General features: G+C 31.9%; 1 protein-coding gene across 1 annotated transcript in view; it reads left to right on the forward strand.

Moving 5' to 3' along the window:
- LOC114327664 (phenoloxidase-activating factor 1) overlaps window positions 1-27,454 on the forward strand; it is a 70,771-nt gene extending 43,317 nt beyond the window's left edge. Inside the window, exons 5-6 of the mRNA XM_028276338.2 lie at window positions 10,433-10,660; window positions 27,240-27,454. Of these exons, the coding sequence (XP_028132139.2) occupies window positions 10,433-10,660; window positions 27,240-27,400 (389 nt within the window). The 3' untranslated portion in view covers window positions 27,401-27,454. The remainder of the gene's footprint in view (window positions 1-10,432; window positions 10,661-27,239) is intronic.
- The last annotated feature ends 447 nt before the right edge of the window (window positions 27,455-27,901 follow it).

The following is a 27,901-nucleotide window of genomic DNA, read 5'->3' on the forward strand; positions in this document are numbered from 1 at the left end:
GTGAGTAGACCACCCGACGACATATTGTTTAGCTCTCTGAAGGAATACACTCTTTTTCCAGAAATAAAAAAATAAGCAGGTAGGTACATGTCCAGTTTCCTAGTGGTTTCAGGGTGAAACCGGCATTTTATTTCATCAATATACTTACTATAAATTGAAAACTTTTAGTAATAAGAAGTGTTAATCATAGCTACAAATGTTTCTAACATAGTAAATAAAAAATAAATTTGCCTGCCATAGCGAAATAATCCAAAAACCACCAAAATTGCTTACACCACCGTCTTGCTTCAAAACACGTGTTACTAGTAACTAATAACTGAATAACGAGAACGTAAATGGAGGTGCCCGATTTGTTTTATAGTAGGAGGAGTCTTATACGTCATTATAACGGGAGTGGTTTCAGGCTAACACCACTGAGAACCTAGAAAAAAATTTATTTGTATGTGGTTTCACAGTGAAACCAGTAGAAGACAAAGGGTTAAGTAAGAGATTGTTGCAACAAAGTTTAAATTTAATATTTTTTGAATCACATGTACACGGCTTATTTGATAAAACAATAGATTACATTTATATGATATTGAGTGTTTTCAATCTCTCTGTTTCCACCCTGGAAAAAATAAGCAATCAGAAATATTAGAAGCCACAGATCACAGGTATTGTATACAATACCAAATTAGCCCTGAGAATAAAATTGATTGGAAAATTTAATTTGAATTTAGTTTGTGTTTTATATAGGCAGTAAATAAAATAATTGAATAATTAACTAAAGTAAGAATTTGCTAATCAATCTAATTAAATAGATATAATAGAGCATAACAGTACTTACGTGTGGAAAAGTTAAGCCGATCTGATTTTTTTTTCTGTGTTTGAAGAGGGCGTCAGGGCTGATTCAGAACCTGTATAGTTTTTAAATTTTGACCTACCGTAAGCCAGCTATAGGACATAGTAGGTACAAAATGGCATATTTTTGGAGGTATATATCTTCGGTTCAAGAAGAGACAGGAGAACCGCAAATACATCAAATTAATAGTGTTGAGTTATGATTTCAAATGGTGTCTAAGCCGTCAAGATCAGACACACACGGCTCAGTATAGCCGAACAAACTTTGAAAATTTTGGTTTTTCGACAATTACTCAAAATTTCAACCTATGAATTGCGACAATAACTGAGCGTTTGTAAAAGGACTCTAGACGAATCTAACGGTGTATACCTCATATCCGGAAAATTCGAGTTTTTATATTATAGGCTTCATAAATATGATCAAATCTATTTCCTATGGGAAGAAACGGTTTTTAAAGCTCAATAATTCCTGTAATAGCTTTAGTTATCATAATTGACCTTAGATGCATCAGATACTACTCGTCAATACGTTTCAAACTCATGTTCAGTGATCAAAATCGGTAAACCGTTTAGAAGTTAATAAGCTACAAAAGTATATTCCAATTAGCGATTATTCCCGAAATGGTTTATGTAATTTTAGTGGTTACCACGCTAAATTTGATCTGAAAACGGGCAATCCGAGTATATTTACCGACCATCCCAATATTCTTTTCAATCTATTTCGAATAGAAAAAAATCTAGTGTACATTCGATGGACACTAGATCATTTGGGAGATAATGCGACAAAGGCGACCATTTATAAAGCTTAACGTTTATTCGAGAAACATTGCATTCAACTTCAGACATTTAACTTATAAATAACCTTAAAAAACTCCTCATACAATAATAAAAAACCGCTAAACGCCGTAAACATGAGTGGCGCATACAATATTCCAGCTAAAAAAGATCTGATATGAATATTACGTGGCGCGAAAATGTATTTTCATTTTGATGCAAAACAAAATTCTAGTTTTATTTTAAAATATTTTTCCATAACATTTGCTAAATTTGAAGTAAACGCGCCACAAAATAGTTTCAAAATTCAAACTGTATCAAAGTTATTTTTTTGTGGCGCGTTTTACTTCAATTTGAGCAAATATTATGAAACAATCTTTAAAAATAAAACTAGAATTTTGTTTTGCATCAAAATGAAAATACATTTTCGCGCCACGTAATATTCATATATCAGATCTTTTGTAGCTGGAATATTGTATGCGCCACTCTTTTTTACGGCGTTTCGCGGTTTTTTATTCTTGTAGATATTTGACATTTTTGTCAACCTTCTCCGTAAAATCGTCTACACACTCCCTGACAACCTGGTAACCTACCACCTTCTACCACCTCTTGACACAACAAAATTCCCCAACCATTTTTGTCGGGGTCAGCTCTACACAGTACACACGTCCTGACAAAATATCTGACACAACGTAAAATTATTATTTTACTTAGTCCAAAAAGCCACTGCGCATCCGCTAGGAAAAATATTCTGATTCGGATTTTTTGCACAATCTTACTCAAAAAGGACTCCTTTTAACAAATTTGCATGTTGCCAGGACCAAAAGGTGGTCAAAAATTTTTTAAACGTTTTTTTTTGTTTTTTTCCTAAAATTATTTTTTTGCATGGAAAAAAGTTTTTTTAGATTTTTTGAATCATCCAAACAGAAAAGGTCTTTAGTGACTTTTCTCTAAAAATGATAGTTTTTGACATATAAGCGATTAAAAATTGAAAAATTGCGAAATCGGCCATTTGTAACCCTCAAAAGCTATGTGAAAAGCTGAAAATTTGAATGTTGCCAAGGTAGGTAGATATTCTTTAAAGATCGATTGATGAAATCCCGAAGAGTTTTTTGCAATAAAATATTCAAAACTCCTTTGTTTTTTAATTGCTAATCAAGCGTGCGCGACACTATTTTCCACCGACACTATGGTGCAAATGGAAGGAATAAATTCGTTATTTCGTAAACCGGCGACTTTTAGGAAAAATCACAAAACAGGTCGATTTTTATTTTTAAGTTATGATATTGTGTCATATATGGTAGTCTAGTGACGTTATCCATCTGGACGTGATGACTTAATCGATGATTTTTTAAATGAGAATAGGGATCGTGTGCTAGCTCATTTGAAAGGTTCTTCAATTCTCTATTCAGTAATAAAAACATTTACATAATTATTTATACAGGGTGTCCAAAAAATTTTTATTAAATTAAATTATTTGACAAAAAAAGAAGTAGAAGAACCTTTCAAATGAGCTAGCGGTATTCTCATACCCCTATTCTCATTTAAAAAAATCGTCGATTACGTCATCACGTCCAGATGGATGACGTCACTAGTATACCATATATGCCACAATATCATAACTTAAAAATAAAAATCGACCTGTTTCGGATCAAGAATCGAATTTTTTCCTTCCATTTGCACCATACTGTCGGTGGAAAATAGTGTCGCGCAGGCTTGATTAGCAATTAAAAAACAAAGGAGTTTTGAATATTTCATTGCAAAAAACTCTTCGGGATTTCATCAATAGATGTTTAAAGAATATCTACCTACCTTGGTAACATTCAAATTTTCAGTTTTTCACATAGTTTTTGAGGGTTAAAAATGGCCGATTTCGCAATTTTTCAATTTTTAGTCGCTTATATGTCAAAAACTATCATTTTTAGAGAAAAGTTACTAAAGACCTTTTCTGTTTGGAATGATCCAAAAAACCTAAAAAACTTTTTTCCAAACTTACATTTTGTCTAAACATTTCTACCGTCATAATTGAGAGTACACAAAGTGCAACGTTTTAAAACATACATCTCTAAGTAGTAAATTCTTATACTTCATTAATAGATCATTAACGAATACGGAAGGCACGAACTAAACAACGTACTTACCTATTAGGAATTTATGGTAAATGCGTGTATTATGTAAAATTATCATTTTACTTATATTTTCTCTAAACCTAATGTCTATAAGCCGTATTTTTAAATTGCTAACGCAATACGTGGAGTAAAAATTGCAACATGTTAAAATATACAGAACCAGGTAGTAAATTATGTAGGGTGATTGATTAGTGGGGTAAAGCTCCGTAGATCCGTTACAGCAATAGATAGCGATAAAAGTTAATAACAAAAATTGTAGCCAACTTTGAGCTTCACGTTAAAAAATTAGTTAGAATGTTATAGGGTATTCGATAACATAGTGGCAGACCAAACTGATGTTTTTTTTTAATAAACACCCTTTATTTTATATTCGAAATCTTCTTAACTTCTCCATTACAAAAATATATAGGTTTGGTATGTTATACAGGTACAGTAGAACCCTGATTATCCGTGCTCCCCGGGATCGAAGGGTGGCACGGATAATTGAAAAGCACGGATTATCCGAACAAGTATTTCTTATGTATAATACAGATAATGTACGTATACACATACATATGTACCTACCATAAAAAATAACAGAAAAAGTAAATCTTTCACTACGAGTCTCTCTTTCGTCATATAGGGTTTCCGTCAAGTTATTTACGATGACGCTATTTTGATAATACCTCAAAAATGCAACTTGAGTAATAGAAAATCATAGCACGGATAATCCGCACCCGGTAATCGTGGTTCTACTGTATTTACAAAGTTATAACCAATTTTATATGAAAATCGTAACAAGTTCAACTCCCTGTATAAATAAAAATAAGCACAACGGCAATGGTTTATTAACGCCATATTTTTTTATTGTCAAAATTTTCATAAATGATTGATACTGCTAATTTACTTTATATTGAACACAGGGAGAGTCAAATCGCAGGTACATTATTTTCTCAGTAGTTTTAAATGAAATACCCTGTATTGTATATCACTATCAAAAGTACCGTTACCGTACTTTAATTTCTATACCACATTTCCTATGTTTAAATTTATTAGTTTTCGAGATATTTTTATTTTTCCATGGACCAGTAGCGTTACCACACAGATTACCAGAATTTAATAAACTGGTCCGATTTTATTGGGGTTACTTTAAGAATGAAGGTTATAAAATGACTCCAACCAAAAGAGATGAAGTGAAAAATAGAATACAAAGTGTATTTTGAAGTGTTAATTTACAAATGCTTCGTAGTGTAAGTCACAAGTCACTATGTCACTCATTCCGTTTTTAGACATGCATAAATGTGTTAGGAGGTAATTTGAACAACTTATATAATTAAATATTTAAAATATTTTATTAAAATTAGCTTTTATTTTTTTCAAAAATGTTGTATTTTGTGTTTATGTTTTTTTTTAAATTTTATACTGATACATTTTTTTCGTTCTTTATTTGTCACATTTTTACATTTACATGCAAAAGTAGGTTTTAATAGTTTTCACAAAATGTTGTGGTTGTCTTTTTTTTTGTAAAATTTATGACTAATAAATTGTATTTCTTTCTTTATTTGCTGCATTGTTACATTTATTAACAGATTTATAATCCGTAATTGTAAATTGTCACTTTTAGACAATTCAGTCATTAAAATTTTGAAAGATTTAAACCCGTAATTAATAATTTTCTCTGAAAAATGAAAATATCTCGAAAACTAATAAATTTAGAGGTAGGGAATATGATATAAAAATTAAAGTACGGTAGGCGTACTTTTCAATAGTGATATAAAATACAGGGGGTTCTATTTAAAATTACTGAGTACTTTAAAATAATGTACTTGCGTTTTGACTTACTCTGTATTCAATATAAAGAAAATTAGCAATATAAATCATTCATAAAAATTTTGACGATAAATAAAAAAATATGGCATCAATATTCCATTGTATTTGTGCTTATTTTTATTTACAGTGAGTTGAACTTGTTACGATGTTCATGTAAAATTGGTTATACTTTTGTAAATACCATGTATAACATAACAAAACTTTACATTTTTGTAATGGAGAAGATTTCAAATATAAAATAAAATACAGGTCATTCCATTAAAAAAAAAACAAAAGCTTGGTCTGCCACTATGTAACTAAACACCCTGTAACATTCTAATTAATTTTGAAATATGAAGCTCAAATTTGGCTACAATTTTTATTCTTAACTTTTATTGCTATCTATTACTATAACGGATCTACGGAGCTTTACCCCATTAATCAATCACCCCGTAGATCTTAGCATAGTTAACACGTAATTTGCGTCAAAGGCTTTGCAAAACCAATCCTTATAGATTATTAACAATTGCTCATCCGTGTTGGTGTCAGAAATCAGGCCAAAAACGCTACACGCGTCCTGATACGACAAAGGGTACCACCCCCCGTTAAGATAGGCAAAATGCCCTCTCTCCCAGAATCAAATTTATAATTTTTTTTTACGTTCTATGCAACTAAAAAATGAGATTACGTGGATTTTTAGCTCGCCATCCCCCTTACCCCTCCCCCACAGCCAAAAACGTAGATTTTTAGATTTAATTTTTTTAGTTGGGTTCCAATTGATTTAAAAATTTCAAATAAATTCACACGTGTAGCTGAGACTTTTACAAAACATGTCCATTTTTATGGACCCATAGATCGAGTGTAAATAACCTCAATTTTTTTTTTAACTTTTTTAAAAACTATAACTTTTTTTTGGAGGGGGCTGCAGGTCCAATTTTTTTGCATTTTATGTATTTTATCAAAAGCTATCTCTCTGATTTTTTTCAGATTTTTCCGTCAGGTGCGCCATTTTGAAAAATTAAGAAAACTGTTTTTTAGGGGGTTTTTGAAGATTTTCTCCATTTTATAGACTGCAACATAGATCAACTCAAGGTTTTGTTAATAGATTATGTATAATTTAAAGTAACTGAGTATATTAGGATATTCAAAAATTTTGCGAAACACTTTTAAACCCCCCAAAAACCATGTTTTTTTTGTCCAAGTTTTGTAAGGATTTTTTGCGGGTCTAATTATATTTTTTGAGATCGATAGAGCCTGAATATTTTTTTTCATTTTTTTACGTTATATGTGATTAAAAAATAAGACTAATCGCATTTTTAGCCCACCACCCCCTCCCCCTGTCCCACAAAACCTCAATTTTTCTATTTTTTTTTTGTTTAGTTAAGTTGCAATTAATTTAAAAATTTTATGAGGCTTTTACAAAACATATCTATTTTTTGTAGAGCCGTAGGTCGAGTGTACAATACATATAACCTCAAAATTCCTTTTTTATTTTTTTAAAACGCATTTTAAAACGTCCAATGAATTTACATCTCTCTCGCGGACGGCCGGTTCAATACGTGCTTAGCGCTCATTTTTAATTATTAAAAATAATAGTAATGAAATAATGACAAAAATTTTTTCAGGCTTCTGCAGGGGGGGGGGGCTTTAAACTTTGAGTTGGTCACTTTATGACTTTCATAATAATAATTTTTAATCGAGTTATTAAGCCTTGAAAATGGCCATTTTCGCGTTTTTCAAATTTTAAATTGCATGTAACTCGACAAGAGTCAATTTTATAGAAAAATCACAAGAGACCCTTTTTGCTCAGGTTGATCCAGAGAATCTAAAACAAAGTGAGTTGTCCTAAGTGAAAAAATTGATTTTTTGAATTCGTTTAAAAAATTGTTTAACAATTTTCCGACCGCGGTACTGCCTGGCACCATGTGGATTTGTTATAAGGACCTGTTTTTGAATAAGTTTGTGCAAAAAAATGAATCGAAATAATTTGCCTATGGGGACAAGCATGCAGCATGGACTATTTGCATTATGAGCCAAACGAAGATGGTTCGGAAAACATTAATCGATAGATACTGTTGTAGATGCGAGTTGCGCAAACAGCAACATAACCATAGGCTGTTGTTCGCATGTAGCTGCCATAATATATAATATTTATCGCATGGAAGATATTTTACAAAAATCATCAAGCCAGCAGAATATCTTACAAAAATCTTTGACAATACAGATATTATACCTGTAATAGACGAAGACAGCGATGAAGACTTTAGAACTGAAGTGTTATACCAACGAATATACTCTCCGAATACTCTACGAGTATATACGGAGCTATATGTTCTTTGGTAATACTTTCCTTATTCTTTTTATGGTGTTTTACGTGGCAGTAAACGTGAATCAAAACGACATTATAATAGGCAGAGCAGAGATATAGGTTATGTAGATGGTACAAGCACATGTTTGAATAATTAGAATATGTATAATGGAAGGTAATATTAGGGTACCTACTAAATACAAACTAACAAAGAACAAAATGTTTTGATTCACAAATCGACAAGAAGTAGGATAAAATAATGTATTTTTCTTAAATTGATTATTCTGTTTTATTTTTGTTTTTTGTATCCTACCCAAAAGATATCACAATGACATCTTTACTTTATATAAAATATTGCAAAAATTTGAAATTATTTTGTTAAATGTAGTTTACTTGAGGACAAACTGAGCAACAGATATACTGAGAAAAAAAATTAAAACGAAAAAATGATGATTTATTGGGAACGTTGAGAGGGAGGAGGGCTAAAATTGGGCTAAGGCTTATTTTTTAAACACATCAAACGTAAAAAAATGAAAAAATATTCAGGCTGTGTTTATCTCAAAAAATATTAGGCCTGGATCCTGCGTACCAAAAAAAGTTGATTAATAGCAATCTGAAAATATCTGAATAGTTTAACGGTGTCTAGTCGGACAAACTTTGATGTACGTATGGAAACAGGGGAAATTTTAATTGTGAAACGTAATTTTAATTGTGGAACGAGCCATCCTGACAAGTTTATGATTGTGAAAACTAGCAGGTTGTTTTTAAGTTTATTCAATAGCAAATTATATAAAATATCCCTAAAAACTCAGTTATTTCAAATTATACCTACATTACCTATAAAAAACCTTGAATTAATCTATTTTGAAGTCTATAACATGGAATTAATCCCTAAAAACCGCCGAACAAACCAGTTTTGCGGATTTTTGAAGATGACGCACCTTACGGAAAAATCTGAAAAAAGTCAGAAATATAGTTTTTGATAAAATACGCAAAACACAAAAAAATAGATATAAATCCATCACCAAAAAAATATACGTATTAAAAAACAAAAAAAAAGGGGTTATATGTACTTACACTCAACCTTCGGGCCCATAAAAATAGATGTTCTGTAAAAGCCTCAGCTGTGCGTGTGACTTTTTTGTAATTTATAATTTAAATTATTAACTATTCTAAATGGGAAATAAGCCACAATTTAACTAAAAAATGACCATTTAGAATAGTTAATTACAAAAATGCCACAAAGAAATAGCTTCAGAATAACATTCATAATTTAATTGCAAACCAACTTAAAAAAATCGAAAAATTGATATTTTTGGCTATGGGGGAGGGGGAATAGGGAAGTGGGCTAAAATTGCGGTGAGTCCTAATTTTTTAAAATCATGTAGAACTTTAAAAAAATAAAAAAAATGTTCAGGCTGTATCGACCACAAAAAATATAATTTGATCCGCAAAAAATCCTTACAAAACTTTAAAAAAACATGGTTTTTGGGGGGTCAAAACGTTTCGCCCAATTTTTGAATATCCTAATATAATCAGTTACTTTAAATTATACATAATCTATTAACAAAACCTTGAGTTGATCTATGTTGCAGTCTATAAAATGGAGAAAATATTCAAAAACCCCCTAAAAAACAGTTTTCTTAATTTTTCAAAATGGCGCACCTGACGGAAACATCTGAAAAAAATCAGAGAGATAGCTTTTGAAAAAATACATAAAATGCAAAAAAAAATTGGACCTGCAGCCCCCTCCAAAAAAAAGTTATAGGTTTTAAAATAGTTAAAAAAAATTTGAGGTTATGTACACTCGATCTATGGGTCCATAAAAATGGACATGTTTTTTAAAGGCTTCAGCTACACTTGTGAATTTTTTGAAATTTTTAAATCAATTGGAACCCAACTAAAAAAAAATTAAATCCAAAAATCTACGTTTTTGGCTGTGGGGGGAGGGGTAAGGGGGTGGCGAGCTAAAAATCCGCGTTATCTCATTTTTTAGTTGCATAGCACATAAAAAAATTAATAAAATTTAATTCTGGGAGTGAGGGCATTTTGCCTATCTTAACGGGGGGTACCCTTTGTCAGTATGCTGGAATAGCAAGACCCCCCGACGAAATCGGTCAGCCTGACTGCCATAATTACTCAATTTTGTCGTGTGACAAGCCTACACACGCTACAACAGTCAGACCCAACGTTGTCAGCCCCGATGGTCAGGTGCTTTTGTCAGAGCGTGTGTAGACGTTTTAATAGTAGCGCAAACCTTTACACTCCGACCGTCTTAGGAATAGATGTAAGCTGCGCGCAAACCAGAGAAGGGATGCAGTATTCATGTGTGGCTTAAATTACACAGTTGCCACAAATAATTACTTTGTAAAATTTTATTTATTTTTCGGTGATATAAAGAATATTTTCTACGATATATTTCCTAATTCATTCTAGATCTAGATTCTAGATTTGAATAATACAGCGATTTTACTTTAAAAATATGTACTGCACAAAATGTGTAACTGTCCCATTTCAATTGAATTGCACTGTGTCTTGACAAAATTTAAACTATATGCAAATTTTTAATATTCAATTACGATTTAATTTACAGAAAACATTCTCCCAGTCTGTTTACCCCAACAAGAAGAAGAGCCTGAAGTTGGTGATAAGGTAATTGCAGTTGGATGGTATAAAAGGAGTTCAACAAAACTGAATGCGGAACTTACAATAGTTGACAATAAAGTATGTCAGGAACATTACAAAAAAGCAAATTATGATCAAACAGTAGTCACTGAGAGAAATATATGCGCAGCGGGATACGCGTCCAAAATTTGTGCTGGTAAGTTTTACAATTAAATACAAGGTCCATATTAATACAATATCTAATTAGCCTTCTTCAGTCCATTTTTCGACATAAGCCTCCCCAATTCTTTGTCTGTCGCTACAGTTATCCACCTAGATCCCACGTGCTTTTTGATATCATCTGCCCATCTCATTTGGGACCTTCCTCTGCCCCGTCTATATTCCCACGGTCTCCAATTTATAAGAATTTTGTTCCATCTGTCTTATTTTTGTCTTATATTTTGTCCGGAAAATCTCCATTTCAATTTTGTAACTTCTTGTCTAACTTCCCTCACTTTTGTGGGCTTTTGTAAACGTCCACGTATTGATTGTATACATTGGTCTTATGATGTTGTGGATATCTTTTGTTTTTAAGGATGTAGCTTAGTTTGCAAATGCCGCCCATGCCAGTCTAACTCGTGTTTTGATTTATGGTGTTTGGTTTTTCTTGTTAAGTTTTATAATTTTACCCAGATATAATATATAATATAATCGTGAATTTGTTCTATTTCATCTTGTCCGATCGTCATTGTAATGTCATCTGTATTTGTTTGATTTTGGTCTTGCTGTAATTTATATTAAGGCCTATCTTTCCAGCTTCTATGTCCAGTTCTTTTATCATTTCAAACAATTCTTCTTTTTTATCTTTTATCAATACGATGTCCTCAGCGTACCTTAGACGGTTCAAGATTTTTATACCCTTTTCTTCCCATTCTATTCTTTTAAAAATATCTTCCAGAGCCTGATTGAAAAGTGTCGGTGATATTGTGTCACCCTGTCTCACGCCTTTATTTATTACTATTGATTTTGTTCCTTCGTATACTTTATTATATAAATAATAATTGTTTTTTTTTTTGCTTTCTTTATATTGTCTATTAGATCTGTATATCTGTGGTCAATTCTACTGTTAATAAAGAACTTTTCTCTGTCCAATGTTACACATTGAGGAAAGCCTTCTCAAAATCTATTAACTCTATAGAGGGATGTGGTATTCGTTTGCTCATTCGGCATATATAAGGATTTTTATACTTAACCGTGAAACGCCCAACCTTTTGTAAGTTTCATGTATGCCCAAGGGTGGGTAAAAAATGTCCACCTCGAAAATGACAAATATATTTATTGACAGTTGTTACAAATGTTAGAAATAGATTTAACTTAAGAATATTATGCTTAGTAAACACAGTATCTCCCCTAGGTGTGAAAAGTAATCCTAGTTCCTCTCCCCATCGTAGTTGTTCATTTAAATTTCCAGAATAATAGTGTAGTTAGTTTAGTTAGAATAGGTTACACATTTGTTACTGGCTGAATGGGCACCTAGCCCAAAGGCCAAAAAAAAACAGTATCTTCTAAATATATTAAAATAAACGGTGTACAAACCTTACAATAAAATTACGATGTACATCAAAATTAAAATACCGATAAAAGCCAGTAATTCAGATTTGTCGATTTTCTCCGCATTCTCCCTTTCAGCCTCCTTAGTGTGGCGAATAATTATGTCGATTATGTAATTAGTATGCGGATTTTCTTCCTGCCATTAAGAATTTATATAGAAACATTTAGTAGGTAACAAGTTTAACTAAAGATGGGCATTTTGTGCCCACCCATATTTAATTTATAGATACTTATTAATTTTATTTTCAAAAATATCGGTAGAACCACATTAATATTCGATATAGGGCTGTCCTTTTTAGATAAATAATTTTTGTAAAATTTTGGAACACGTAATAAGTATGTTACAAGGGAATACGCATTAGGTGGACATTTTTTACCCACCCTTGGGCGTTTAAGGGTTAATAAATGATCACTTGTGCTGAATCCCTTTCTAAAACCAACTTGTTCTTTCGACTGGTATTCCTCAAATTTTGTCGTCAATCTATGAGTTAAAATTTTTGTTAGAAATTTATACATTACCTTGAGGAGTGTTAGGAGTCTTACAGGACGGTATTTTTTATATCTACTTTGTCCTATTTCTTGTGTAGGATAATGGTTACGGATTTCTTCCAGTTGTTTGGGATTCTTTTTGTTTTAATATTATGTTAAAAAGGGAATGGATAGTATTAATTACCACTTTTCTACCATATTTGAGCATAGCTGCAGTTTATTCCGTCTTTTCTAGGCGATTTGTGGTTTTTCATTTATTTCAATACCTTCTGTATAAAAACGAAAATAAAATAAAATATAAAATATTTAACGATAGCAACACAAGAAATGCGAGAGCTACGATATTCAGCGATAGATACGAAAGAGCTACGACGCGGCTTCTTTTGTATTTTATGGGCCACCATTCCATGATTCGTCTTGTTCACCGTCCATTTTATGTTCTAACTAACTGTCCTGCCCAGTTCCACTTAAGCGTCTAAGTGCAACTGGGCAGGACACTTAGCTAGAACACAAAATGGACGGTGGACAAGAGACGAATCATGGAATGGTGGCCCTTCTTCTTCTTAACGTGCCCTATCAAGTCCCGTTGACGTTGGCGATTAACATGGCGAAACTGTCTCTGTCTCGAGCTATTATAAATAGTTGTTCTGCTTTCTTTATTCCTGTCTACTCCCTGATATTCTTCAACCAAGAGGCCTGCTTTCTACCAATTCCTCTGCGTCCTTCGATTTTACCCATTATAATAAGTTGAAGAATATTATACCGGTATCCCCTTACTACGTGTCCAAAAGGGGCCATCTTTCTATATTTGATGTTATCAAGCAGCTCGCGGGAAGCATTTGCTCCCTTAAGGACTGCCACATTTGTCAGCATAGCCGTCTATGGTATTTTCAGTGTACGTCTGTACAGCCACCTTTCAAAGACCTTCAAACGAATAATGGTGGATATTTTTATGTCCATGCTTCGACTCCATATAAGAGGACTGACCAAATGTAACATTTAATCATGCGCTTTCGAAGTTGAAGTTGCAAGTTATCATTACAGAAGAATGACCTCAGCTTTAAAAATGTCGTGCGGGCTATTTCGATTCTACATTTTATCTCTTTATCTGGATCTAGTTGTTCAATAATATGGTAACCAAGATATTTAAAACTGGGTACTGTTTGAATTATTTGACCATCAACATATAACCGCGAATCTTGATGGGCCAAACGGCTAAATACCATGTATTTTGTTTTTGAACAGTTTATGTTTAGGCCAAACTCTCTTCCCACTGTGTCAAAGGCCTTCTCATAGTCAGTAAATACAGCAAAGACGTCTTTCCTTTGATCTAGGCATTTCTGCAATAATACATTTAGTGCAAAGAGTGCGTCCCTGGTTCCCAGTCCATTTCTGAAGCCAACTTGTGTTTTATCCTGGTTTTCTTCACATTTATCTCTGATACTACTGTGGATGATACCTAGGAAGATTTTCAAAGTGTGGCTCATAAGGCTTATCATTCTATAATCGCTACAGTTTTTCGGATCATGTTTTTGTGGTAGGGTTATGAATTCGAACTTAAACCAATCTTCAGGGATATCACCAGTCGAATAAACATCATTGAAAAGTTTGACCAGTATTCCAATGTTTTCTTCATTTATCAGCTTTAACATTTCTGTAGGTGTGTTGTCAGGACCATCGGTTTTCTTGTTTTTTGCCATTTTTATAGAATGTAGTATTTCTGATTTTGAGTATTTCTGATCCTTAACCTTCATCTAAAGTCTCCAGTTATTCGGGTCTATCATCATTATACAGTTTATTTATATAATTATACCAGGTAGTTTGAATTTCGTGTTCGTCTATTATCATTTTTCCCGACGAATCGGTTATAGTATGTGGAGTTTTCTTATGGTAAAAACCAGCTACTTCTCTAACTTTTTTAAACATATCAAACGTGTCATATTTTTCATTCAACTTTTCTAATTCCTTGCATTTATCCTCCATACATTTTCCTTTAGCTACCTTGATTTTTTGCTTAATTAGTTTCTGTTTCTCTTTGTATTCTGTCTTGTTTTCTTTCAGTTTTCTTATCTGCTCCATCAATTCCAGGATTTCATTAGTCATCCATTGTTGTTTTTTGTGCCTCTACATCGTTGTTATATATTTGGTGGCCCAGAAACTACAAAAGAAGCCCAGGACTATCACCGACTAGAAGAACCGACGCGATATAAAAAGAGTAGCATGAAACTGACTACAAGCGGCCCGGTCTAGAGAACACTGGAAAGAACTGAGCGAGGCCTATGTCCAGCAGTAAACGCGATTGACTGATTGATGATGATGATGACACAAGAAATAATTTGAAGCGTGACCCGAATGTTACTTCAACGTCTACTTTTCATTTTAAATTACAGCCTAGTTCAAGTATTTTCACCGCTGAACTGTTTGCTCTGTACCGCGTCCTAAAACAAGCACACCTCTCTCTCAATTATTTCAAAATGTCTGTTTCTCACCGACTTGCTCAGCTCTCTTCTTGCCATGCAATATCAGTATGTTAAAGATTCTTTTCCGTCGACCGTCCATTTACGATCAATTTTAACACCCTCAAAATCATTTATTAACGACCCCTATTATTGAATAATTTTCTATTAATGAACGATTTCATTATAGGCAACGCAACATACATTGCTTGCATAAATTAATTAAACGCTCTGTGATTGGCAGTCGCCTGTGGTGTAGGCAACCAAACATATACCTATTTATATTCCCACTAAAAAATTTAAAATCAAGTAGCCGCTGTTAGTACTATCTGTCATCGTATGTCATTATTTACTTTATTGTTTAAAATTCTGTGTATTTGAAAAATCAAAAGATGGATATAATATCTTTATTTCTGAAAAGTACGGTCGACGGAAAAGTTTTGTAACGAACTCGTGAATTAAAATGGCGATTAGCAATCTCGAACATTAACGCGCTCGCCCCGCTCACGCGTTAAAATATCTCAAATGTTAATCGCCCTTATTAATACATTTGTTGGTTAAATAACTATTACAGAGACTAATAACAACTGAACTCCAAATTGGCCAAGAGAACAACATGTCTCATAAATTTATATGGATCCCATTGCATATAGTAATTATCGGCAATGAAGAGGCAGACAGAACGACAGAAGTGCTTGTAATGCAGCAACAAGCGCGGAATCTGAATTAGTGCGTGAGTGTTTATGTAAAGATCTCAAAACTGGATGTTTCTGTCGGAATATAAACTAATATAGGTAAAACTAGATACACGACAGTGGAAACTAGTGCTAGTACACGGTTTATTCGAACGGTTCTACATATACGCCAACGTATAGGACACACTACAATCACACCCTCATCATTTACTTTCGGCCAGCGAACGCCCCATATGCGACCTATGTGCTACGCTCCTTACCGTCACCAATTTGTTTATTGAGAATAGAAAATACCAAAGAAAATATTTAATAAACTATCTACCAAATACTCTACGAGTTCTATTAGGAGAAAACTTTCGAGTAAAATACATATTAAATAATTATCTATGGTCAATCAATTATGTGTAAGAAATCTAAACTTATTGTTAAACTTTGTTTGCTGAGTAATGCCGCTAATAAGCTGTTAGTAGATGCGACAACTTTTCTTTAATAAAAAAAACTGATAATTTGTAGAAAAACTGAAACCTCTAAGATTGGTATACAAAACACAAACATAATTTTTGTTCTCGCGTGAGTTTAGTATTAGTCCAGGATAATAAGGTTTTTTCCATGACACTCGAGCAGCCAGGGTACTGAAACGTTTTTTCGACAGGTAATACTTATGAGAACAAATTGTAACTATTTCCTGCGTAGGATCTGGCGGCCATTTTTATTTATAAACAATTTAGTGTCAAAAACGGCACAATAAATAATTATGCAAAAGTCTCGTCACTTTTTCCTTATAACCAATTTGAATAACTTTCTTGTTATGGCCGGTAGAAATTTTTTTTTACACATTCTAAAAGATAGCATTTTTACACGAACTTTAAGAAAAATAAGTTTGCCTAGGTCAATTAGGGCCAAAGTTAGCAACATTTTTTAAAAATTCATAGCTAATTTGTTTATAATAAATAAGGATCGAAAATAGCGCTCTTTCGCTTTCAAAGACACGATGTATTAAAAAAAAATTTTGGTTTTATTTTCTCTTCAAGGGAGTCGTCAATAAAGCTTTAAAAATGAAGTACAAACGCGACCCGCTTACAACCGACGAAGTAGAAGCATACACTCCGTGCGACCTAAAATTGAAATATCAACTTCAAAATCCTACAGTTTTTTGTATCTTGGGAACCAACCAATGGATTTTAATGTTTCATAAATAGAGTCAGTTGATTCATAAATTATGAAATAAACAATTTAATTTGTTTAAAAAAAAATTATTTTTTTCAAAAAAATTTTTTTTACCGTGTTTTAGGTGCACAACCATAATGTTATGTATGTAATAATTATTGATAAAAAATTGTAATAAATATATATACAGAGTGAGTCTGTAATTTGGAATAATTTCAATAGTTCCAATACTGATTGTTTTTTTTTAAAATTACTTAGACCTGTCAATTAATATTTCAAATCTAAATTTTTTACATACAATAATAATGTATATAGGTTGTCCCAATTTAAAGATATGACGTCATCGTTGATTTATTAAATAGCAACACTGTTATTTTCATAGCTATTTACATAGGGCGTGTGAAGTTATACACAACTGCAAAATATCAAATTTTATTTACTACCATTTACAAGATAATAAAAATTAAATTTTGTCTGTAATTTGGGATTAATTTAATAGTTAAAATACTAATTGTTTTTTTTTGAAAAATGCTCACACCTGTCGATTAGTATTTCAAATTGATTTTTTTTTTTTTACATACAGTAATAATGTATGCAGGGTGTCCCAATTTAGAGATTTAAAATTATGATTTATTATCTTGTAAATGGTAGGGAATAAAAAATTTATATATTGCAGTTATGTATAACTTTACACACTCTATCAAAATAGATCAAAATAACAGTGTTGCCATTGAAGAAAATCAACGATAACGTCATATCTCCTAATTAGGACACCCTGTATACATTATTATTGTATGAAAAAAATTTCGATTTGAAATACTAATGGACAGTTCTGAGCAATTTTCAACAAAACAATTAGTATTTGAACTATTGAATTTATTCCAAATTACAGATATAATTTTGTTATTTTTTATTATCTTGTAAATGGTAGGGAATAAAATTTCATATTTTGCAGTTATGTATAACTTTACACACCCTATTAAAGTAGCTATCAAAATGACAGTGTTACTCTATAAATATGTTTAGAGTTGCAGTAATTTCAATCATTAAATTGACTATTTAACGAATAATTAACATGCCTTAAAACCACCTCTATGGCTCAGTGGTAAGAGCGCCTACCTTTGGATCGAAAGGTCCGAATGGTCGTGAGCTCGAATCTCACCAGGGTCAGAAATTTTTTGTGTATTATAAATTAATAAATGAAAATATGTAGTTTATGTCCTTGTCGAATCGGTAGTCACCGGAGGGACCGCAGACGTTCGGATACAATTAGCCTCTCTTTGCAACGATAATGACGTCGACTTTGCAAAGTAACAAGACACTTACTCAACACACACTACACATGACACTAGGTACCTGACTGCAAAAATTCACTGTACCTACCATGCCAATGGCCAATAGTTGTCGAGGCATTAGCTAAAAATAACATGCCTTAACACTAGAAGCACCAACATTTTTGCATACTTAGAAGCACCGGAGCGGTCAAGATGACGGGTATTATAATTTTCTATCGCTAGTCGTTTTCGTATCGTTTTTTAATTAAAAAGAAAACCTACATTGAGTTAATACCTACTAACAAAAGACATTTAGTTAATTTAAATAAATTATTTAATTATTTAAGCACAATTTATGTAGTAACAATTTTTTTTTAATTTTGCTTGTAAGACCTACACACAAAATTTTACATAGGTATATGACTTTCACATGTTTTATTTTAGTTCCCAGTTTTCCACTTCTTCTTCTTCAGGTGCTATCTCCGCTACGGAGGTTGGCAATCGTCATAGCTATTTTAATTTTTGAGTCAGTAGCTCTGAATAGTTGTTTGGAGCTGCATCCAAACTTCAGCCATGAAATTCGTCTTCTTCCGATGCTTCTTCTGCTATCTACCCCTCCTTGAATTATGAGTCATAGGATGCCATACTTCTCGCTCCGCATCACATGCCCGAGATATTGTCACTGCCTACGTTTATTGTTTGATTAAGGTGTTGTATCTCTGATTTGTTTCCGTTGCCCTTAGTCAGATGATCTTGTCGCAAGTCTTCTGCTAACTGAAGTAGGAAAGTTTGCCCAGATATTTAACAACCAGTAACTTCCTTATACAGAATGCAAGCATTTATTCCTACCATATCTAAGATATTAAAAAAAAGCCTGCAACGGCCATCTTCTTGAAGCTGATTTGGTTGAGCACTGTATGGCCATCTGATGACAACGTCTACTCCGTATTTTGTATGGTTGTAGTAGGTAATGGTTTTAGGTTTATCCTTTTTGTCTATGCCTATTTAGATATTGTTTGAGTATAGAAAATTCAGCGCTAGAAAATTTTTGATCATTTTTCTCTAGTTCACCTGATTTCACTGGTTACCTCAAGTCTTCGTGTATGAAAATTTTTGATTTGTATAATTCCATCTTTTCGTTTTTTATTGACGGAGGAATATCCTTTCTTGACTTGTTTATTGTTCCAGTACTGCTGGTAGCCTTCTTTCGTAATACTTTTTATGTATCGGGACATTTCTCCCATTATTCATAAATGGGCCCATTAGACGGCTAATATAACTACATGTTCCCCTAGAAGTTGATTGTCTGGTCGTTGTTCATCTTTCCGTAGGTAAGGAAATCCGTGCAATAAATATTTTGACTAGACATTAGCTGTAAGCCGGAATTTGATTTCAAACTTATCGGGTTTATACACCATGTACTGAGTAAAGTGACATCTTGCATTTGTGGGAAAAAGCTGTTCGTCGATAGATATATTTTAGCCAGTTGTAGGTGTATAGTCCAGGGCGCATCTGTTTTGAGATGGACGTTGAGAGGTGACTCAAATTTTTTTGCAGAAACTGCTTGAAAATAAATCAAATAACAATATTTGAGTTATCCTCCCTCTCAAAAAGGTCCGGAACATTGTTTAAATAATCAAAATGTCAAAAATTGAAGGAAAAATTCGATTTTTTTTTCCGTTTTTGATTATAACTTTAAAAGTATTCATTTCCGAGAAAAGTTGTGCTAACATAAAAGTGGCGTAATTAAATTTCCTACAATATAGAATTGGTTAAAAATTTAAAAAATAGTCACCCTAGTTGCAAAATAGCAATATTTGCGAAAAAACCATACAAAAACAAGTATTCGAATTTTACGTTTTTCAACCATTTATGCTACACCTAGGACCTTCATATTTCACCCAGAAAAACTTTATGATACAGTAAAACAATACTGTAAATTTATTTAAGATCGGTTTAATAGATTTTGCAAAATAAATTTTGCAATCCAGCTTTCGCAAAAAAAATTCATTTTTTCAAAATGTTACAGGACTGAAAATAAAGCAGATAGCAAGTTGATTTTTTTTTGCTTATAGAGGTTTACTGTACCTTTCATTTGCAATTTTCAAAATTAAAATCGATTAATTATCACGGCGTCAGAAAATTTTTGAAATAAAAAATAATTTTTGGTGCTACGCGCAGGACAGCGGTGTTCGATTCAGACAAGTTGATTTCCACCAAAATTTCTTCCAATCTTTATACAGGGTGTCCAGAAACTCTACCGACAAACGAAGACAGAAGATTCCTCAGATAATTTTAAGACAATTTAACCTAATTCGCTTAGTCCGAAAATGCTTCGTAAGGGAGCTAGAGCTCTTTGAAGATGGCGTCATGAAATTAGTTTTTCTTCAATACCTCCAAAACGCTTCTATTTAGAAAAACGAAAATTGGTATGCTTATTTACTTTTCAGAGGTCAATCGATTCCATCCATTGCAAATTTCTAATACCGGTCACAGGCGTCCGTTTTGGGTAGAGCAACGGGTGTTTTATCGCATAACTTTTTTGTCCTTAACTTTTATGCATTTTTAACACCGGATTATTAAATTGTATTCTATTCTAGTAGTAAAAGGTACTCTTGTTTTAAGTCGGTAGGACACACCGTTTTCTAGAAAAATCGATTTGAATGTTTTTCGTTTTTGAAATTTGAAAAAAAATTGAAAGACTTTTCAACAAAAAACGAAGTATTTTACTAACAAAGTAAGAGTAACTTTTAGTACTCGAATACCTCATAATTTAAGAATCTAGTGTCAAAAATGCTCAAAAATTCAAGACAAAAAAGTTATGCTATAAAATAACTGTTGACCTACCCAAAACGGACGCCTATGACTAGTACTAGAAATTCGCAATTAATGAAATCGATTTATCTCTAGAATATAAATAAATGTACCGGTTTTCGTCTTTCTAAACAGTTTTTTTTTTAAATTTTTTTTTAATTCAAAAAGCGAAAAATTTTAAAATTGATTTTTCTAGAAAACGGTGTGTCCTACCGATTTAAATCAAGAGTACCTTTTAGTACTAGAATACTTCACAATTTAATAATCCAGTGTCAGATATGCATAAAAGTTAAAGATAAAAAAGTTATGCGATAAAATAACGGTTGCCCTACCCAAGACGGACGCCTATGATCGGTACTAGAAATTTGCAATGGATGGATTAGATTTATATCATGAAAATAAATATTCTTACCAATTTTTGTTTTTCTAAATAGAAGCGTTCTGGAGGAAATTAAGAAAAACTAATTATAAGACGCCATCTTCAAAGAGCTCTAGCTCCCTTAGGAAGCATTTTCGGACTAAGTGAATTGGGTTAAATTATCTTAAAATTATCTGAAGAATCTCCTGTCTTCGTTTGTCGGTAGAGTTTCTGGACACCCTGTATAATATATTATTTTCTTACTCTATATTTTGTTGTATTTTAATATTTTAATTCCACAAAAATCAAACTAATTTTATTATTGTATGTGAAATATTGTTTAAACAATTGCATATGTTTAAAAATAATAAACTTTTATTATTTAAGTTAAAATATATGAACAAAGAAAGTTTTTGCTAATAAAAGTGTTATTTCAAAGGATAGAGTAGGTGTTTTTATTTTGCAATAAACAAATTTATTTATTTATATCGAAATGTAATAAAAATTAAAATGTATCAATCATTATCAAAGGTCATTGGAATGCCCAATCAGAGCAAACTATCCGCTGTCCTGCGCGTAACACCAATAATTAATGTTTATTTAAAAAAATTCCTGACGCCGTGGTGTTACTCGATTTTAATTTTTCAAAATTGCAAATGAAAGGTACAGTACACTTCTATAAGCAAAAAAATTTTCAACTTGCTATCTGCTTTATTTTCAGTCCTGTAACATTTTGAAAAAATGAATTTTTTTTACGAAAACCGGATTTCAAAATTTATTTTGCAAAATCTATTGAACTGATCTTAATGAAATTTACAGTATTGTTTTACTGTATCATAAAGTTTTTCAGGATGAAATATGAAGGTCCTAAGTGTAGCATAAATGGTTGAAAAACGTAAAATACGAATACTTGTTTTTGTATGTTTTTTTTTCACAATTATTGCTATTTTGCAACAAGGGTGACTATTTTTTAAATTTTTAACCAGTTCTATATTGTAGGAAATTTAATTACGCAACTTTTATGTTTGTACAACTTTTCTCGGAAATGAACACTTTTAAAGTTATAATCAAAAAACCAAGAAAAAAATCGAATTTTTCCTTAATTTTTTGACATTTTGATTATTTAAACATTGTTCCGGACCTTTTTGAGAGGGAGGATAACTCAAATATTATTATTTGATTTATTTTCAAGCAATTTCTGCAAAAAAATTTGAGTCACCTCTCAACGTCCAAATGTACTAATATTTTTACAGATGGGCCCTGGTCTAGTAGCAAAATATACAATTCTCTATAAGTAAGTTCCATATTGCCGACGCAAGTGCAAATTTATCTGTTGATCATCGCTCAGATATGGTACTTCTCCTGCGTAAGGGCGATGCCACATTATGCGTTTTGACCGGATGCGGTGAAAACGCATCCGTTTCCAACGCAACCGGACCGACCTGTCACACTATGCGTTTAGTCTGGTGCAGTTTGTAAGCGCGTACCGGTGACTCAAAACGCATCCGTTTCCAACGCAACCGGACCGATCTGTCACACTATGCGTTTTCACCGGATGCGGCGGAAACGCATCCGGTCAAAACGCATAATCTGACATCGGCCTAATAAGGACCGCATTTTTTCTAGGTAGAAATCAACATATTCAACAACTAATTACACTAAGTACCTACCTGCAAAAGAGAACTTGTAATCCTTACAAAGTCGTAAATTGTTAAGTTTCTAGAATAACTATGAATAAGTGGTAATACAGATGGTCAAAATAGAAAGCAGTCAAAATGACCGCCCTGGTGCTTCTAGGTATATATTAACACATCTCAAAGAGTAATTATAATAAGTACCTGTAAAGGAGGAATTATATTCTTCAAGTAGATCTACAAAAAGACCTAAATTATCAACTTTCTAAAACAACTAGGAATAAGTAATACAGAGGGTCAAAAATAGAAAGCAGTCAAAATGACCGCTCTAGTGCTTCTAGTGTTAAATTAAAAATATATGTGAAAATGGTAGGAAATTAGTATAAAAACAAACAATATTTTTTTTTATTTTCAAATAAGTACAGCGTTTTACATTTATAATTGTGCACCTAAAACACGGTAAAAAATTTAATAAAATGTTTTTTTGTTTAAACAAATTCAATTGTTTATTATAATTTACGAACCAACTGACTCCACAATTGTAAAGTACGCTAAAAGTATATGCAAATTAAAAAAAAATAAAATCCATTGGTTGGCTCCAAAGATACAAAAAAACTGTAGGATTTTGAAGTTGATATTTCAATTTTAGGTCGCACGGATTTTATGCCTCTACTTGGTCGGTTGCAAGCGGGTCGCGTTTGTACTTCATTTTTGAAGCTTTAGTGACAACTCCCTTGAAGAGAAAATAAAACCAATTTTTTTTAATACATACTTCGTGTCTTTGAAAGCGAAAGACCGCTAATTTCGATCCTTATTTATTATAAACAAATTAGCTATGAATTTTTAAAAGATGTTGCCAATTTTGACCCTAATTGACCTAGGCTATATGACGTTATCGTTGATTTTCTTCAATGGAAACACTGTTATTTTGATAGCTATTTTGATAGAGTGTGTAAAGTTATACATAACTTCAATATATCAATTTTTTATTCCCTACCATTTACAAGATAATATACCATAATTTCAAATCTCTAAATTGGGACACTCTGTATACATTATTACTGTATGTAAAAAAATCAATTTGAAATACTAATCGACAGGTCTGAGTATTTTTCAAAAAAAAAATAGTATTTTAACTATTAAATTAAGGTGAAACAGTAGCGATCAACAGGTAGCGAAAACGCGTTCCAAGATTGCGGCTGTAATTTTGAATATTTTTTCGAGATATTTGGCACACGTATTCGTAATATAATAAAGAATGGCGGTACAGAGCCCAATTTGAAAAATATATTAATATGTGGAAATTACTCTGTAACTAAATACCATATTAAAAAAACGAGCCTGTACCGCCATAAAGAAGAACAAAAAAATACACTTTCTTCAAATAAAATTTTTTATCCAATGCCTAGATTTTGTGTTATTTTGGAACTACTAAAATTTTTTATTTCATTAGTAGTTCCAAAATGACACAAAATCTAGGCATCGGATAAAAAAGTTTATTTGAAGAAAGTGTATTTTTTTGTTCTTCTTAATGGCGGTACAGGCTCGTTTTTTAATATCGTATTTAATTACAGAGTAATTTCCACGTATTAATATATTTTTCAAATTGGGCTCTGTACCGCCATTCTTTATTAGATAACGAATACGTGTGCCAAATATCTCGAAAAAATATTCAAAATTACAGCCGCAATCTTGGAACGCGTTTTTGCTACCTGTTGATCGCTACTGTTTCCTCTTAATCCCAAATTACAGACATAATTTTAATTTTTATTATCTTGTAAATGGTAGTAAATAAAATTTGATATTTTGCAGTAATGTATAACTTTACATGCCCTATCTAAATAGCTATCAAAATAACAGTTTTGCTATTTAACACTAGAAAGTCAAAGGGGCGAATTTGGCCCCTGTTGCGATTTAAAGTTATTGTAGTTTTTTTATTTAAGGCATTAATAATTTCATATTTTATGACTTTTAATATTATGATACAAATACTTATTTACCACAAAAAAATATTGTTTACTAAATTTATTAAATGGTTTTTCTAACAAATCTACCATAGAAGTCTAAAGGGGCCGAATTGGCCCTGTGTAAATTATTATCGTTTTCTGGGAAATTCGACGAGCCTTGCTTTCAAATTCCTGTCGGATGGGTAAAATTATATTTATGTATGTTTATTGTAAATGGTTACCCTTATACTGGTACTGATCAGCTACGTAATAAAGATAAAATTGTTGGTGAACACAAAGATACAATTGTGGGTGTAGAGGACCAAATGACGCGTCTTCATACTACAAAAGTAACTTCAAGACGATGGCCTATGTACGTGTTTTATAATACTCTTGACTTGGAAGCAATAATTGCATGGATTATTTATAAAGAAATAACTGAAAGTAGTCTCAGTCTTTGTAAGTTTATTCTTCGGCTGTGTGAAGAATTATGGGCCCCATACCTTGCTCCCGAAATCTGGAACTTCGCCTAGCAACACCAGGTCTACCAACAACTATCACTGTTACTATACAAAAACGACAAAAATATCAGTTGAAAATATTTTGAAATGGAAATCATACTTCCAATCATTGCCGCAGCTGTAACAAGGCAATGTGTGGCAAATATCAAAAACTGCAAACTGTATGGTATTCCGAATGTTTTGTGATAGGCAGCGAATGTGTTAAACAATGAAAGTAAAAAATAAAATCAGATTCTATCGTCTGGAGTAGATTTAATTTCTTTAAACTGAGTTTTAATTGATTAAAGAACGTGGGGCCAAAATGATCCCTTCCGGCTGTCTAGGTAGGTAAGCTAAGCCCGACTTTCTAGTGTTAAGAAATCAACGATGACATCATATCTTTAAATTGGGACATCCTACATACAATATTATTGTATGTAAAAAATTTAGATTTGAAAGGCTAATTAACAGGTATGAGTAGTTTTCAAAAAAACAATCAGTATTTGAACTATTGAATTTATTCCAAATTTCAGACTCACTCTGTATATATATTTATTACCATTTTTTATCAATAATTATTACATACATAACATTATGGTTGTGCACCTAAAACACGAAAAAAAAATTTTTGAAAAAAATATTTTTTTTAAACAAATTAAATTGTTTATTTCATAATTTATGGATCAACTGACTCCATATTTGTAAAGTACGCTAAAAGTACATACAAATTAAAAAAAAACATTAAAATCCATTGGTTGGTTCCTAAGATATAAAAACTGTAGGATTTTGAAGTTGATATTTCAATTTTAGGTCTCACGGATTGTATGCTTCTACTTCGTCGGTTGCAAGCGGGTCGCGTTTGTACTTCATTTTTGAAGCTTTATTGACGACTCCCTTGAAGAGAAAATAAAACCAAAATTTTGTTTTAATACTTCGTGTCTTTGTAAGCGAAAGAGCGCTATTTTGGATCCTTATATATTATAAACAAATTAGCTATGAAAAAAAAATGTTGCTAACTTTGGCCCTAAATAAGGCTAACTTATTTTTTCTTATAGTTCGTGTAAAAATGCCATCTTTTAGAATGTGTAAAAAAAATGTTCTACCGGCCATAACAAGAAAGTTATTCGAATTGTTTATAACAAAAAATTGACGAGACTTTTGCATAATTATTTATTACTAATAAGTACATTTTTTATTAACTTTTTTAAATAAGTTTGAAAGCTTATCTTATGCTCTTTCATTTGACACCTGCAGAATGGTTCTAACATTATGTTTTTCTGACTTATGTTATTGCAAAAAAAGCTCTCTGGGATAAACAATTTGAATAAAATATAAACAATTGAATTATTCGCTTCGAAATTTTTGTCCCATAATACGCACCGAAGAATCCTCATTTGACAAAAATTTCAAAGCTGTACATTAATTTTGACAATAGTTATTGCAAAATTAATTTTTTTGCAATTTAGAATTTTGTCAATTATATTAACAATAAATAAGTATATCAACCTTCGTAATACGTCATTTTAAAGCTTTTTCCATGCTGTCGAAGATGTTTGTTCTAAAGTAAACATAAGGTCCACTGTTTTCCCTTGATTTGAAAAAAAAAAGGAAAAATTCCGTTTTTTGACAATAAATTGTTTATAAATAAAAATGGCCGCCAGATCCTAAACAGGAAATAGTTACAATTTGTTCTCATAGGTATTACCTGTCGAAAAAACGCTTCAGTACCCTGGCTGTTCGAGTGACACGAACAAGGTATATTTTTGGCTTATTACCCTGGCCTATATCGTTTAGTTTAAAAAAAGCACAAGCAGATATATTTACAGTAACCTTTTTTTTTTATTTTTTGCAGGCGTAAGTGGAAGTTCGCTAGTTAGACTAACTGCCAAAAACACCTACGTTTTGGAAGGAATAAGATCTTTTGGGCCAGTAAAGTGTGGAGATACTGTTCCTACAGTATATACCAAAGTACAGCAATATCTCCAGTGGATACATGATAATATTAAGAACTAATTACGTTGCTCTATATGAAACGATTTTAAATTATATTTTATTTTTAACATTAAATTGTTTTATTATCGTTCAAAAGAAAATCTACCATTTATGAGTGTAAGTTAGGGATGGGAAAAACCTACCGCTTATAACCTAAAACCGGTTTTTTTAATTCGCAACAATGTTTTTTTGTCCCGGCTATAACCGGTTTTTTCTTTTTAAAGTAATAATAACCCGTGAAAAACCGAATAAGTTACCTCTGAAAAAAATAATGATTCAGAGAAAAATGAAGAGATTTCTATCTATTTTCGATACTCATCATATTATTATAAATTAATAATATTCGAAGTAATTAACCTAAACAACCATAATTCACGTTTTATTTACTAACAAAGAATTGGAGGAAAGTGTCATATCATCTTTTATGAAACAATTAAATTTTATTATAGTTTGGGAATATGTTTCTAGAAGAAAAATGTCAGGATATCGCCGAATCTTTTACTGAGATCGAAGTTGAACGAG

This window comes from Diabrotica virgifera, chromosome 7 (genome assembly GCF_917563875.1).
Source record: "Diabrotica virgifera virgifera chromosome 7, PGI_DIABVI_V3a".
Taxonomy (NCBI): Eukaryota; Metazoa; Arthropoda; class Insecta; order Coleoptera; family Chrysomelidae; genus Diabrotica; species Diabrotica virgifera.